This window comes from Prionailurus viverrinus, chromosome B4 (genome assembly GCF_022837055.1).
Source record: "Prionailurus viverrinus isolate Anna chromosome B4, UM_Priviv_1.0, whole genome shotgun sequence".
Lineage (NCBI taxonomy): Eukaryota > Metazoa > Chordata > Mammalia > Carnivora > Felidae > Prionailurus > Prionailurus viverrinus.
This window is the reverse complement of record NC_062567.1, coordinates 33,535,401-33,552,046: the sequence shown is the minus strand read 5'-3', so window position 1 is coordinate 33,552,046 and position 16,646 is coordinate 33,535,401. Positions and strand designations below refer to the sequence as shown.

The 16,646-nt window shown below is 37.2% G+C and overlaps 1 protein-coding gene across 6 annotated transcripts in view; it reads left to right on the top strand.

Annotated features, from left to right (window-relative positions):
- ERC1 (ELKS/RAB6-interacting/CAST family member 1) overlaps positions 1–16,646 on the top strand; it is a 532,268-nt gene that overhangs the window by 189,552 nt on the left and 326,070 nt on the right. For all 6 annotated transcript variants that reach the window (XM_047866436.1, XM_047866437.1, XM_047866435.1 and 3 more), the window contains one exon: positions 2,309–2,502. In XM_047866436.1, coding sequence (XP_047722392.1) covers positions 2,309–2,502 — 194 coding nt within the window. The remainder of the gene's footprint in view (positions 1–2,308; positions 2,503–16,646) is intronic.

The window sequence follows — 16,646 nt, the reverse complement described above, 5'->3', positions numbered from 1 at the left end:
CCTAGCATGAGTGGGGGAGGGGCAGAGAGAGGGAGACACAGAATCCGAAGCAGGCTCCAGGCTCTGAGCTGTCAGCACAGAGCCTGACAGGGGGCTCGAACTTGTCAACAGTGAAATCATGACCTGAGCCCAAGTCAGACACTCAACTGACTGAGCCACACAGGTGTCCCCATTGCCTTGTTTTATTCTTAATGATTAATTGATTCAGAGTTGCCTCTCTTTCCTCCTTTCTTTTCATTTTATTTATTTGTTTATTTATTTATAAATGCTTATTTATTTTGAGAGAGACCACAGCGTGAACAGGGGATGGGGAGAGAGGGAGAGAGAGAATCCCAAGCAAGCTCTGTGCTGTCAGTGCCGAGCCCCACAAGGGGCTCATTCCCACAAACGGTGAGATCATGACCTGAGCTGAAATCAAGAGCTAGATACCTAACCAACTGAGCCACCCAGGCGCCCTACCTATCTTTATGCTAGATTTTATCTTGTGGCTTTTAACACCACCAGTTTAAGGTAGAATTTTGCTAACTCATTAAAATACATCTTCCAGTGAACATTTTTGTTTTTTTTTTTTTAGTGTTTATTTTTGAGAAAGAACACAAGCAAGGGAGGAGCAGAGAGTGACAGAGACAGAATCTGAAGCAGGTTCCAGGGCTCCAAACTGTCAGCACAGAGCCCGACATGGGGCTCAAACTCATGAACGGTGAGATCATGACCTGAGCCAAAGTCGGACACTTAACTGACTGAGCCACCCAAGTACTCCAGTGGACTCTTATTTATTTATTTATTTATTTATTTTTTCAACGTTTATTTATTTTTGGGACAGAGAGAGACAGAGCATGAGCAGGGGAGGGGCAGAGAGAGAGGGAGACACAGAATCGGAAACAGGCTCCAGGCTCTGAGCCATCAGCCCAGAGCCTGACGCGGGGCTTGAACTCACGGACCGCGAGATCGTGACCTGGGTGAAGTCGGACGCTTAACCGACTGCGCCACCCAGGCGCCCCTAGTGGACTCTTTTTTAAAGGCCACTGTTAGTAACTGGATTTTTAAAACTGGTTACACCTGAAACAAAAATTGTTGTCAGGATTTTAATCTTAGAAGTACAGCTTTTGCTTTGACAAAGCATTTAGCCCAATTTGTGGAAACATTTCTCAAGTTAGTTTTCAGAACTTTCCAGATTATTTCTTAACAACATATATTTACTCCTTTAGTATTTTTTCAAACCTTTTTAAAGAACTGAGTATATTCTATTGTCTGTTAAATAAGGGAAAATGAAACATCTTCACCATGACCTTTTCATTAAATACATTATACATATTCAGAAGGAAAATTGAAGACTTGATAATTAGTTTTTAATTATTGAAATTGCTTTGCATTCCAAAATGCATTGGAGTTATTAGTTGGCATTTGCAACAGGATTCTGAATAAAAGTTTTCTTCTTGGTTCTGAAGGTGATCGTTGACTTCTAACTTTGCTTGTTCCATGTTACTTTGTAAAACCCTGAATTCTTGCCTTAGGAAGGTACCTATGTGCGGATAGCCATTTTCTTAACCTAACTTCATTTTCATGGAAATATTTCATCTGCAGAATCTATGTGATTCTGTATGCTCTATGTGATTCATACATGTTTGATAAAGCAGTATATAGGAAAAGGGAAGGAAAGTAAGGGTCAAGTGCGAATTTGATCTCAGCATTGGCAGTGGTTATAGTAACATCAGCAGTGGATCTCTGGTGATCCCTTTTTGAGAGATTGGAGAAATTATCTTGGAGAGGTCAATAGTAGTCTAATGCCTTGTTTGCATCACTAGACTCAGAAAAATCTCTTGTCTTATGATGATTTTTGGCCTAATAAATATTCAGAGATGTACAGTAGTACATATAAACCCAAACCTGTTTGAAATTCATGATAATTATTTCTCAACTTATTACTAATATTTTATTTATATAATATTTAAGCAGAGAAAAACTTTATAAATTGAAGATGAGCTATTAGATATTTGATAATGCTATGTTTAAATTGGAATGTAGGGGTTCCTGGGTGGCTCAGTCAGTTAAGTGTCTGACTCTGACTCAGGTCATGACCTCCCAGTTCATGAGTTTGAGACCCCGTGTTGGGCTCTGACAGCTCAGAGCCTGGAGCCTGCTTCAGATTCTGTGTCTCCCTCTCCCTCTGCCCCTCCCCGGCTCACGCTCTGTCTCTGAAAAATAAACATTAAAAAATAAATAATTTGAAATGTAGATAGTGCTTTGGAACTGTAGTGTTCACTGCCACTATATGTGAATCATGGAATTTGAACACTTTTCTTTGTAGGCACATGAGGCAACATTGGAAGCCAGAGCCAGTCCAGAGATGAATGACCGAATACAGCAATTGGAGAGAGAGACTTCCAGGTACAAAGATGAATCTAGCAAGGCCCAGGCAGAAGTTGACCGCCTCTTGGAAATCTTGAAAGAAGTGGAAAATGAGAAGAATGACAAAGATAAGAAGATTGCAGAGTTGGAAAGGTAAGGAAAGGGAAGCTGAATGATGGACTCTCTATGTTAGAAAGATTAAAGTATGTTTTTAAAACTGTATACTTTTGGGGGTGTACTTTTTCAGTGTATCTGCCTCTTGGAATTTAGGTTCTTGAGTGCTTATGTTATTTTTTTAATCTGCTTTTTATTATAAGTCATTGTAAATTCATTGCTGCAACATCTAAAAGGTGACATAGGATGGAAATATATTAGGAAGCTCCGGACATCAGCATCATTAATTGGAAAGTGAGGAAGTATTCATTGATTGAGAAATTGAAGTTTTCTACTGGCTAATCAGTAGAGTACAAATAGCTACTTGCTTTTTAATTACTTTATCTACATAGTAAAGTAGATGAATTCTTTAAAATGAGCTGTGCTTATAGATCTAGCTAGACAGCTCTTTTATTTCTCCCTCTAATTAGAGTGTTTTATACTAAAGATTATGTATTTGTTTTTTGACCTCTTCTTTTACAGCATGTATTTAACATAAATTTACACGTACATAGAAGCAGTTCTTCTAGTAGAACTTCATTAACCATCCATGTTCTTTTAAATAGAGATGACAGTGATAGAGTGAAGTCACTAACCTCTGTAGCTTCTTGGAGCTGATTTCTAGGAATATTTTATTTTCATGTTCTTGAAGGTTGGGAAATCTGAGACAACTTTCATAAATTGTATTAAGTTTAAAATTTATGGGTGACTGGTAGACTTAATACTCCCCTAGAATTAATTTTTCTCCTATTCTGTACCCATAGAATTTTGAGTTTCAAGAAACCAAAACAATAAAGTTTAATCCTCACAATTTTTCTTCACTATACTGAAAGTGTTAATAACATAGCTGGTTGCATACTCGCTAGATTCCTTTTACTTTGATATTAATTCTATTTGTATTTCTGGTTCTGGATAAGATGAATGGATAGAATTCTTCAGGTCAGAATTAAGAAATTACTAGAGTCTCAAGATGAGATTATGTGCCTTTTTTCATGTTTGCACTGCACTTTCCCCCCCAGGACACACACACATTTACATACTCACATGGATACATGCCTCCCTGCTCTGTGTTGGCCTGAAATCAGCAGCAGTACTGCATAGGTTTTAAAATACAATACTTTTGATGGATTAGTGACTTCCCACTAAATATTTTAGTATTTCAGAAAAGAAATTCCTTGATAAAGTTTCATTTTTCCGTTTGTTTTCTTGTATTAGATATCTACATGGTTGAAAAGCACTACAGTTTTATCCTCTCGCCAGGTAGCACTGTAATTTTGTTTTAGGATTTGACACAAGGTTTCTTGGCTACCAAAAAAAGGAAGTTTTTAAAACTCACTTTTTGTTACGGGCTTTATAATTTCTTGTTCAGTAATACAGTTTAAGATTTGAATAATAGTCAAAGAGAGTCAGGATTATATTATTTATGCCTTTTGTTCCCATATTTAGTACAGAGATGCATGTGTGTGGCTGCTGTGTTTCTTACTAACCATTTGCTTCTTGTGTTGCCATTCCACTATTTCCTATATGTGGGTGTCTGTCTCCCCATAATTTATCATTTGAATTTCTTCACCTTTCTTTTGATTTGTTTTATCATGGTCCTAATCCATTGGGATTTTGGTCTCTGTGTGTTTTTTATGTGTGTTCCCTCTTGGCCATGCTGTTTCTCAGAAAGCCAGTCTCCCGCAATTTGTACCTTCCACGCCAGGTTTCTGTCCCTGCACCGTCAGGGGGGTTTGTTTGGGACTTCCTGGGAAAGTGAGTGTTATGTAAGGCTACAGTTCTGTAATAAACTGAATTGCTACTGCTGCTTTTGCTACTGCTGAGGCTTGCTGGGAATTTTGCTTGATCAGAATTAAAGAACAGCCAGTATAGGTCAGTTGAACTGTACCTCTTGGGACATTGTTTTGAGGATAAAGTATGTGTTCTCTGTGGTAAGATTCAGATATTGTTGATTATGAGTGTCTTTGTCTTTGTTTCTAGCCCATCTTGTATGTGGTTGTTCCAATGCTGACATGCCCTTTAAGTTGTGGCCCCTTAATGTGATGGTAGTTCCACACATAATTCAGGATATAGAATTCATTTCTAAAGGGTGTTCAGCAACCTTCTAAATGCAAAAAAAAAAAAAAAAAGTGGACTGTTATGATCATTGAACTAGAGAAAATTCCTAGTGTTCTTTGCAAATTTCCTAGTATTTATGTAAAAATCTCCAATGTTAAAAGGTTTAGATTAAATCATAAAGAATTCCTAGGCCTTTTCTTTGTGACCTAGATAAAAATGAATAGTCCCCTACATTGCTCTTGTAGAACAATAGTAGCTCCTGTAGAGGATGATTCAGTGTTGTACCACTGTTGTTCTGTTGACCTACTGCAGTTTTTAAAAGGATTATGTAAGGCCACCCATATATTTGGACATACAAAATATCTTCCCAATTAAGTGTAAGAGATACTACTTCTAAATTAATATTCTAAACTGTGGTGTATATAAATTGGGAGTTCAACCAGAGGCAGAACTAGTAGGGTATATATATATATCTGTATATCTATATAAACAACTCCTCTTTTAAATCTCCTTGTATAAATGATATATAGAGAGATATATAATCTCATTTATATATATCTATATATCTGTATATCTATATATATCTATATATCGTTTATACAAGGAGATTTAAAAGATTTATTGCAAGGAGTTGTTTTGCATGATTGTGTGGGACTTGGCAAAGGAAGTCTGAAATCTGGATGGCAAGGTGACAGGAAGAGAACATCAGCATCAAGATAGAAATCCCATGGCATGGGCAAAAATTCAGCCAAGTCCACAGGTAGAATTTTTTTTCTCTCTTAGGAAAACCTCAGCCCTGTTTTTAGGAGCCTTCCAAAGGATTCAGTTATGCCTATTCATTATCTGGGATAATCTCCTTTGCTTAAATGGATTAGAAGATTGATTGATTCATTGATTATTATTATTTTTTGAAGATGAATTGTAACTTTCATAGCAACATCCAAATTAGTGTTTGGTTAAGTAACTAAGCACTTTAGGCTAGCCAAGTTGACATTTAAAAAAGTTTTCACCTAGTGATTTTGGATAGCCTTTATAGCTCAATTTAAGGGAGAAAAAAACATAATAATTAAAAAGCCCTAGAGCTTTACCTGTCCTTATGTAAGTAGATCAATTTAGATTAGCCTTAGAAACCCTGATTGTAATTGAGAATTTCTTTTCTAAAGTGATTATATTAGAGTTTATATTTAGATTTATAATGGAGAGGCTTATCTTGGCATAATGTTTAAAATATTGAGAGAAGAGTAATTGTAGAGTGATAGAACTCTGATTTAATATCTTTTCAGATTTCTGGTTTACTATCTTTTCAGACTTCTGCAATAATTGTTTAAAATTTTTTTTTAATTAAAGAAATTGTTTTTATTGAGGTCTAGTTGGCATATGACATTATATTAATTTCAGGTATACAACATAATGATTCAATATTTGTATAGATTGCAAAATAATCACAATAACTGTGGTTAACATTTGCAAAAAGTTAGAATTTTTTTTTCATGTAATGAGAACTTTTAGGATCTATTCTCTTAGCAGCTTTCAAATACACCTTACAGTATTGTTAACTATACTCATGTACATGACATCCCCAGAAAGTTTATACCTTTTGACAATCTTCACCCATCCTCAACCCATAACTCTGGCAACCACTTAATCTGTTCTCTGTATCTATGAATTAGTTTTTCTTTGTGTGTGTATATATTTTAATTGAAGTAGAGTTGACATACAATATTATATTAGCTTCAGGTAGACAGCATAATGATTTGATGTTTATATATACATTATGAAATGCTCACCACAATAGGTGTAGTTACTGTCACCAAAGTTATCATAATATTACTGACTGTATTCTCTATGCTGTGATTTTCATCCCCATGACTTAATTCTTTTATGCTGGAAGTTTGTACCTCTTTTTCACTTTTACCTATTTCTCCCATTCCTCCTCCCCCCATCCCTGCCCCTGCTTCTAACAACCACCAGTCTGTTCTCTTATTTATGTGTCTGTTTCTTTTTTTGTTTGTTGTGTTTTTGGTATTTGTTTTGTTTTTTTGTTATGGTATTTGTCTTTTTCTATTTGACTTATTTCACTTAGCATAGTACCATCTAGGTCTATCCAGTTGTCCCAGATGGCAAGATTTCATTCTTTTTTATGAATGAGTGATATTCCATTATAAATATATATACAACATCATATTCATCCATCTATTGATGGACACTTAGGTTGTTCCCCTATTATGGCTACTGTAAATAATGCATCATCAAACATAGGGGTGCATATATCTTTCTGAATTTTTTTTTTTGCTTTCTTTGGGTGAATACCCAGAAATAGATATCTTATGGTATTTCTATTTTTAATTTTTTTGAGCAACCTTCATACTGTTTTCCTTGGTGGCTGCACCAGTTTACTTTCCCACCAGTAGTGCACTAGGGTTCTCTTTTCTCCATGTCTTCACCAACACTTGTTATATCTTGTCTTTCTTGATACTAGCCATTATGACTGATGGGAGGTTATATCTCACTGTGGTTTTGATTTGCATTTCCTGGACGATTCATGGTATTAAGCATCTTTTGTCAGTTGGCCGTCTTTGTGTCTTCTTTGGAAACATGTCTATTCCATCCTCTGCCCATTTTCTAATCATTTTTTTTTAACGTTTATTTATTTTTGAGAGACAAAGCACAAGCGGGGGAGGGGCAGACAGAGAGAGGGAGACACAGAATCTGAAGTATTTTCCAGGCTCTGAGCTGTTAGCACAGAGCCCAACGCGGGGCTCAAACTCACCAACTGCAAGATCATGACCTGAGCCGAAGTCGGAGGCTTAACTGACTGAGCCACCCAGGTGCCCCTTTGATCATTTTGTTGTTGTTGTTGAGTTGTATGAATTTTTTATATGTTTTGGATAGTAACCCCTTATCAGATATATCTTTTGCATGTATCTTCTCCTATTCAGTAGGTTGCCTTTCATTTTGTTGATGGTTTCCTTTGCCGTGTAAAGCTGTTTGATTTGATATAGTCCCAATAGTTTATTTTTGTTTTTGTTTTCCTTACTTGAGGAGAAATATCCAGAAAAAAAAATACTGCTAAAACTGATATTTATATTTTCTTTTAGGAATTTTATGGTTTCAGGTCAGACCATTAGGTTTTTAATCCATTTTGAGTTTTTTTTTTTTTTAATATGGCGAAAGAAAGTGGTTTTACTCTTTTTTTGTGTAGCTCTTTAGTGTTCTCAACATCATTTACTGAAGAGACTGTCTTTTCCCTATTTGTATTCTTGCCTCCTTTGTTGTAGATTGTACAAGTGTGGGTTTATTTCATGGATCTTTATCTTGTTTCATTGACCTGTGTGTCTGTTTTTGTTTCTGTGCCATACTGGTTTGATTAGCTTTGAAGTAGAGTTTAAAATCTGGGATTGTGATACCTCTCTTTGTATTTCTTTTTCAAGATTGCTTTTGCTATTGAGGGTCTTTTGTGGCTTCTTACAAAATTTAGGATTATTCTAGTTTTGTGCAAAATATATTGGTATTTTGATAGGGATTGCATTGAATATAGATTGCTTTGGATAGCACGGACATTTTAACAATATTCTTTCAGCCGTGAGCATATTATATCTTTTCATTTGTTTCTGCCATCTTCAGTTCAGTAATATTCCTGAACTCACTTTAGGAGTATTTCTGAAACTAGACTTATGTTTTGTGAGAGAGTGTATTTTCATAAATTTTAAGCTATTTTGGGGTTTTACTCTGGGTGGCTCAATTGGCTAAGCATCCAACTCTTCTTGATCTCAGCTCAGGTCATGATCTCATGGTTCATGAGTTCGAGCCCTGTGTCAGGCTCTGAGCTAACAGCTTTGGATTCTGTCTCTCCCTCTCTCTGCCCCTTCCTCATTTACATACTCTCTCTCGAAATAAACTTAAAAAAATTAGAAAAAGTTTAAGCTATTTTGAAATAAGATTTTCTGTAATTTAACACCCAAAGATTTCAAACTGTTACAGTTATTTACAAACTTATTTCCTCCTCTTTTTCTTTTAAAAATGTTTCTATAGTAGAAGCAACCATTTTGAAAAGATTTAAAGTTTTGAGAAGTTAAACAAGCATTGGAAGTGTTAAGACAGACACAGGTTAGGGACCTTGACCAAGGTTGAGCTGTCTTTCTCTACCTAATACTTTATGAATCAAAAATTAACTTCCTCACTGTTTTACTTAGTGCCTCAAATCAGGGGTGATTAAATTGTTATGACAATTTTGGTTCTTTTAAATAAGGCAGTACTTCAAGGATACCAGTTAAAGCAGTTACAAATTATTCTACTATGCTGATGTCTTCAGATATGTGCACACAGCTCTCAGTCCTTTGTTACCTTCGTTTTAGTCCTCTCTTTCTTTGTCTCTTCTCTTCCTTCATCCCCACCTGAATGCCTGGAACAGACCTTGTCCCTTCACTTTTGGAAAGGGCATTATACAAGAGATTTTTGCCCTCAATCAGACAACTACTTTAAAGAGTGATAGATTTTGACCTTAAACAAATTTTTTTAACGTGTCTTTCTTTCTTTTTTCTTTCTTTCTTTCTTTCTTTCTTTCTTTCTTTCTTTTTCTTTCTTTCTTTCTTTCTTTCTTTCTTTCTTTCTTTCTTTCTTTCTTTCTTTTGGTTTTAGAAATTGTTTTTTATTTAGCAAAATACTTCTTAAATTGATAATCTCAAATTAGAGAAGACTATATTTAGCCACTTTCAAAATTATGTATACAAACTTTTATTTTCTGTCTGCTTAATTTGGTTTTACTAAATGATCACTCTAACAAAATTATGTGGAGAATAAAACAATGTCTGAGAGCAATTTAGTGTGAGTCTGTAACTTTGGTGGCATGTTCTTTGGGAATTTCTCTTTTCTTTTAATTTAATTAATTTTTTTAATTTACATCCAAGTTAGCATATAGTGCAACAATGATTTCAGGAGTAGATTCCTTAATGCTCCATACCCATTTAGCCCATCCCCCCTCCCACAACCCCTCCAGTAACCCTCTGTTTATTCTCCGTGTTTAAGAGTCTCTTATGTTTTATCTCCCTCCCTGTTTTTCTATTATTTTTGCATCCCTTCCCTTATGTTCATCTGTTTTGTATCTGAAAGTCTTCACATGAGTGAAGTTGTATATTTGTCCCTCTCTGACTAATTTCACTTATCATAATGCCCTCTAGTTCCATCCACGTAGTTGCAAATGGCAAGGTTTCATTCTTTTTGAATGCCGAGTAATACTCCATTGTGTGTGTGTGTGTGTGTGTATATATATGTGTGTGTGTGTGTGTGTGTGTGTGTGTGTGAATTTATCCATTTATCCATCAATGGACATTTGAGCTCTTTCCATACTTTGGCTATAGTTGATAGTGCTGCTATAAACATTGGGGTGTGTGTGTCCCTTTGAAACAACACACCTGTATCCCATGGATAAATCCCTAGTAGTGCAACTGCTGGGTCGTAGGGTAGTTCTATTTTTAATTTTTTGAGGAACCTTCATACTGTTTTCCAGAGTGGCTGCACCAGTGTGCATTCCCAACAGCAGTGCAAAGGAGATCCTGTCTCTGTGCATCCTCCCCATCATCTATTATTGCCTGAGTTGTTCATGTTAGCCATTCTGACAGGTGTGAGGTGGTATCTCATTGTGGTTTTGATTTGTATTTCTGTGATGTTGAGCATTTTTTCATGTGTCAGTTGGCCATCTGGACACTTCTTTGGAGAAGTGTCTATGCATGTCTTTTGCCCATTTCTTCACTGGATTATTTGATTTTTGGGTGTTGAGTTTGATAAGTTCTCTATAGATTTTGGATACTAACCTTTTATCTGATATGTCATGTGCAGATATCTTCTCCCATTCTGCTGGTTGCCTTTTAGTTTTGCCAATTGTTTCCTTCATTGTGCAGAAGATTTTTATTTTGATGAGGTCCCTGTAGTTCATTTTTGCTTTTGTTTCCTTTGCCTCCGGAGACGTGTTGAGTAAGAAGTTGCTGTGGCCAAGATCAAAGAGATTTTTGCCTGCTTTCTCCATGAGGATTTTGATGGCTTCCTGTCTTGCATTTAGGTCTTTCATCCATTTTGAGTTTGTTTTTGTGAATGGTGTAAGAAAGTGGTCCAGGTTCATTTTTCTGCATGTCGCTGTCCAGTTTTCCCAGCACCACTTGCTGAAGAGACTGTCTTTATCCCATTGGATATTCCTTCCTTCTTTGTCAAAGATTAGTAGGTCATATGTTTGTGGGTCCGTTTCTGGGTTCTCTATTCTGTTCCATTGATATGAGTGTCTGTTTTTGTGCCAGTACCATACTGTCTTGATGATTACAGCTTTGTAATACAGCTTGAAGTCTGGGATTGTTATGTCTCTTGCTTTGGTTTTCTTTTTCAAGATTGCTTTGGCTTTTCGGGGCCTTTTCTGGTTCCATACAAATTTTAGGATTGTTTATTCTAGCTCTGTGAAGAATGCTGGTGTTTTTTTTGATAGGTCTTTCATAGATGGCTTTTATGATCTTGAGGTATGTTCCTTGTATCCCTACTTTCTTGAGTGTTTTTATCAAGAAAGGATGCTGTAATTTGTCAAATGCTTTCTCTGCATCTGTTGAGAGGATCACGTGGTTCTTGTCCTTTCTTTATTGATGTGATGCATCACATTGATTGTTTTGCGGATATTGAACCAGCCCTGCATCCTAGGTATAAATCCCACTTGGTCTTGGTGAATAATTTTTTTTATGTATTTTTGGAGCTGGTTGACTAATAGCTTGTTGAGGATTTTTGCATCCATGTTCATCAGGAAAATTGGTCTATAGTTGTCCTTTTTAGTGGGGTCCTGTCTGGTTTTAGAATCAAGGTAATGCTGGCTTCATAGAAAGAGTTTGGAAGTTTTCCTTCCATTTCTATTTTTTGGAACAGCTTGAAAAGAATAGGTGTTAACTCTTCTTTAAATATTTGGTAGAATTCCCCTGGAAAACCATCTGGCCGTGGACTCTTGGTTTTTGGGAGATTTTTGATTACTAATTTGATTTCTTTCCTGGTTACGGGTCGGTTCAAATTTTCTATTTCTTCCTGTTTCAATTTTGGTAGTTTTTGTTTCTAAGAATTTGTCCATTTCTTCCAGATTGCCCATTTTATTGGCATATAATTGCTCATAATATTCTCTTATTACTGTTTGTATTTCTGTTGCTTGTGATCTCTCCTCTTTCATTCTTGATTTTATTTATTTGGGTCCTTTCCTTTTTTTTTTTCTTTTTTTTTTTGGAGCAAAGTGGCTAGTGGTTTATCAATTTTTGTTAATTCTTTCAAAGAACCAGCTTCTGATTTCATTGATCTTTTCTATTATTTTTTTTTTTTTAGTTTTGATTGCATTGATTTCTGCTCTAATCTTTATTATTTCCCAGATTGTGCTGCTTTTGGGTTTTATTTGCTATTTTTCTAGCTCTTTAAGGTGTAAGGTTAGGTTGTGTATCTGAGACCTTTCTTCCTTCTTTAGGAAGGCCTGGATTGCTGTATACTTCCTTCTTATGACTGCCTTTGCTGTGTCCCAGAGGTTTTGGGCTGTGGTGTTATCATTTTCATTGACTTCCATGTACTTTTTAATTTCCTCTTTAACTTCTTGGTCAGCCCATTCATTCTTTAGTAGGATGTTCTTTAGCCTCCAAGTATTTGTTATCTTTCCAAATTTTTTCTTGTGGTTGATTTCAAATTTCACAGCATTGTGGTCTGAAAATATGCATGGTGTTGTCTTGATCTTTTTGTACTTGTTGAATGCTGATTTGTGTCCCAGTATGTGATCTATTCTGGAGAATATTTCATGTTCACTGGAGAAGAATGCTGCTTTAGGATGAAATGTTCTGAATATATCTGTTAAGTCCATCTGTTCCAGTGTGTTATTCAAAGCCATTGTTTCCCTGTGGATTTTCTGTTTAGATGATCTGTTCATTGCTGTAAGGTGTTGAAGTTCCCTACTATTATGGTATTATCAAGTAGTTTCTTTATGTTTGCGATTAACTGGTTTATATATTTGGGTGCCTCCACATTTGCAGCACAAATGTTTACAATTGTTAGGTCTTCTTGATGGATAGATCCCTTAATTGTGATATAATGCCCTTCTTCATCTCTTGTTACAGTCTTTATTTTAAAGTCTAGCTTGTCTGATATAAGTATGGCTACTCCACCTTTCTTTTGTTGACCATTAACATGACAGATGATTCTCCATCCTCTTACTTTCAGTCTGAGGGTGTCTTTAGGTCTCAGGTGGGTTGCTTGTAAACAGCATATAGATGGATCTTGTTTTCTTGTCCATTCTGTTATCCTATGTCTTTTGATTGGAGCATTTAGTCCATTGATGTTTAGAGCAAGTACTGAAACATATGAATTTATTGCCATTATGTTTCTTGTAGAGTTGGAGTTTTTGGTGGTGTTCTCTGGTCCTTTCTAGTCTTTGCTGTTGCTTTGATCTTTTTTTTTTTTTTTTTTTTTTGTCTTTTCTCCCCTCAGAGAGGAGTCCTTGAAATTTCTTGCAGGGCTGGTTTAATGGTCACAAACTTCTTTAATTTTTGTTGGGAAACTTTTAATCTCTCCTATTTTGAATGACAGCTATGCTGGATAAAGAATTCTTGGCTGCATATTTTTCTGATTCAGCACATTGAATATATCTTGCCACTCCTTTCTGGCCTGTGAAGATTCTGTGGCTAGGTCTGCTGCAAACCTTACCTGTCTTCCCTTGTATGTTAAGGACTGTTTTTCCCTTGCTGCTTTCATGATTCTTTCCTTGCCTGAGTATTTTGTGAATTTGACTACGATATGCCTTGTTGATGGTCAGGTTTTTTTTTAATCTAATGAGAGTCCTCTGTGCTTCCTGGATTTTGATGTCTGTGTCTTTCTTTCCCCAGGTTAGGAAAGTTTTCTGCTGTGATTTGCTCATATAACCCTTCTATCACTTTTTCTCTCTCTTCATCTTCTGGGACCCCTATGATTCTGATGTTCTTCCTTTTTAAAGAGTCACTGATTTCTGTAATTCTTAAATTGTGCTCTTTTGACTCAGTCTCCCTCTTTTTTTCTTCTTCATTATTCTCCATAATTTTGTCCTTTATATCACTGATTTGCTGTTCTGCCTCATCCATCCTTGCTGCTGTGGCATCCATTCAAGATTGCAGCTCAGTTATAGCATTTTTTTTTATTTCATCCTGACTAGCTTTTACTTCTTTTATCTCCACAGAGAGGGATTCTAATCTATTTTCGACCCCATCTAGTATTTTTATTATTGTGATTCTAAATTCTGGTTCAGTCATCTTCCTTGTATCCATCTTCCTTGTATCCTTAAGTCCCTGGCTGTCGTTTCTTCCTGCTCTTTCTTTTGGGGTGAATTCCTTTGTTTGATCATTTTGACGGGAGAAAAGGAATTAATAAGGTAAAAAAAATTAAAATTAAAAAATTAAAAACAACACACACACACACACACACACACCACACACAAATCAAATAAATGATGCTAGATCCTAGGTGCGTTTTGGTCTGGTTGTTGAAAAGGAGCTTGATAGATTAGAGAAAAAAGGTAAAAAAAGGAAAAAAAAGGAAAAAAAGGAAAACCTTTGAAAATTTGAAAAAATGAATACAATGTAATAGAATAAAATGAAATGATGGAAGTAAAATGGAATTTGAAAAATTTACTAAAAGTATAAAATATAGTAGAAAAAATTAACGAAAAATATTTTTAATAAAAATTGAAAATAAAAATAAACTTTTTCTCTTTCTATATTCAAGAAAAAGAAAAGAAATGAAAAAGAGGGACAAAAAAAGAAAATTGAATAGATGGACGAGGGAACAGACTGAAATACGATTGAATTTACTTTGTTTTCCCCTAGAAGACAAACTGTAAAGCAATTTATAGTCCATAAACTAAGCATGCGGAGAGACTTGTGATGTTCCTGAAGTGCCAGGTTGGCCCAGTTGGGCCAGGCTTAGTGTAACGACTCCGTTCTCCACTAGATGGCACTGCTTAGCTTACTGGGGTGGATTGTTGTGGTGCTTGTAGGTGTGTATGTGCATTCATGGGAGGGGTGAAAAATGTCACCCAGCTACCCAGTCTCTAGTATTGGAACTCTGCTTTCCTGGGTCAGCAATCATGCACTTGTCCTTTGTCTTTGGCTTCTGTCCACACCCTGCTTTTACACTGTTGGTGATCAAGCTGTCAGGTTGCCAGGTGGCACCTCCCTCCTGAGTTTTATCTCACATTCAGCTGTGTTTCCTAACCCCTCACTTCTGAGGGACTGTGGCTTTGTCCCCCTCAGACCTTCTGGGGGAGGGTCTCACCAAGCAATGGCTGGGTGCCGGTCGCACCCAGGAATATTCACAGGACTGTGCTGGTGCCGATGCCCAGAGACTGTGGTTGCGTGCCAGCCCGCCCCAGAAAATGTTCACGTGATCGTGTAGCAGCAGCGTTTCAGGGATTATGGAAAATCTCAACACACATCTGGCACCAGGCTTCACCCTTAATGACCTTGTTCCAGCACCAGTGAATGTGGTTGTTCTCTGGGGTCTGCTGGCACCTTTGCCTGTGGGTGGGCCACACCGCCTCTACCAAATGTCCTTCCAGCAGGGGAACTGCCTCTCCCCATGTGGCCCAAGGAGCCCCAGACCTCACTCTCTTGGGGATTTGCCCTTCCCACCAGAGCACCGCGAGGTATCGAGCTATGGAGTTTCAGACTCTGCGCCCCACCCCCCCCAACCCCCGTTTATAGAGTCTTAGTGGAATTTAAACCCTCTCCTTTCTCCTTTCTCCCTTTTTAGTTCAGTCCCTGTGGCTGTTTCCACTTTCCACTTTCTCTCCGGCTGCTTTTGGAGGGGGTGCTTTTCCGGTACTCTCCCCCTGTCTGTCCTCTCTCCGCAAGCAAAAACAGCTCCCTGCCCTCCGTGGCTTCTCTCTCCTCTAGTTCACCTCTCTGTGCTGCGTACCTGCTGAGTTCTGTGGTTCAGGTTGTGTAGATTGTTGTGTTAATCCTCAAATCAGTTTTCTAGGTGTGCAGGATGGTTTAGTGTTGATCTGGCTGTATTTCATGGGCGCAAGATGCAAAAACAACTTCCATGCTGTTCCTCCATCTTGGCTCCTCCCAGCTTTAACGTGTATTAATTTTTGAGAGAGAGAGAGAGAGAGAGCGCGCATGTGTGTGCATGCTAGCAGGGAAGGGGCAGAGAGAGAGGGAGTGCGTGCATGTGTGTGCATGCTGGCAGGGAAGGGGCAGAGAGAGAGACAGAAAGAGAGACAGAGGATTCTAACAGCACAGAGTCTGCTGCAGGGCTTGAACTCATGAACTGTGAGATCATGACCTGAGCCAAAGTCATATGCTTAATCAACTGAGCCACTCAGGTGCCCCCAAAACAAATTTTTATTGTGACAGAAATGGCCTTATTTCCTTTGAAATGTGGGCATTACTCTTACCTCATTTGTATTCAATGATCAGTTCTTTTTCTTTACTTTAGTAAAAACATTAAAAAGCAAACTGGCATATATTGTGGGTGGAGAATTCCTGTAGGAACTCTGCAAGCCTTATAGGTCTTCTTTTGGTATGTGTCAGGTAGATCTTATTTTTCTAAGAAAGATGTCCCAAAAATTTTAATGTAATTTGTTTAATAGTTGCATTTGTTAATTTTTGCTGCCCCTTCTGTCTCATGACTGTTTTGTTTTTGGAAAGGGTTCTTATATAGATTTTAAAAATATGGATAAGGAAGCTGAGGTGCAGACAGATGAAATGACTGGTCCTGTATCACATAAGCATGTTGGTGGTAATAGAGTTGTACCTAAGAATTCCAAAGTCTTTTTCTTTTTTTCTTCTCCTCGTCCCTCCCTCCCTTCCTTTCTCTATTCTCTTTCTCCTTCCTCCTCCCCCCTCCTCTCTGTGTTCAAGTTTTTATTAATGAGCTTACCTTCTAGAAGGGGAAGACAGAGACAACTAGATGATTCAGAGGCTATTCACTTGATGATCTTGCTGAGGCCAAAGGCTTTTCCCATGTGCTGGGATGCTGTCTTTAGAGGACAGGCACTTTGGAACTGGCATGTGGGTTGCTTTTTGCCAGGTGCCAACAGGTGTCAGTCACATGTCTGACTG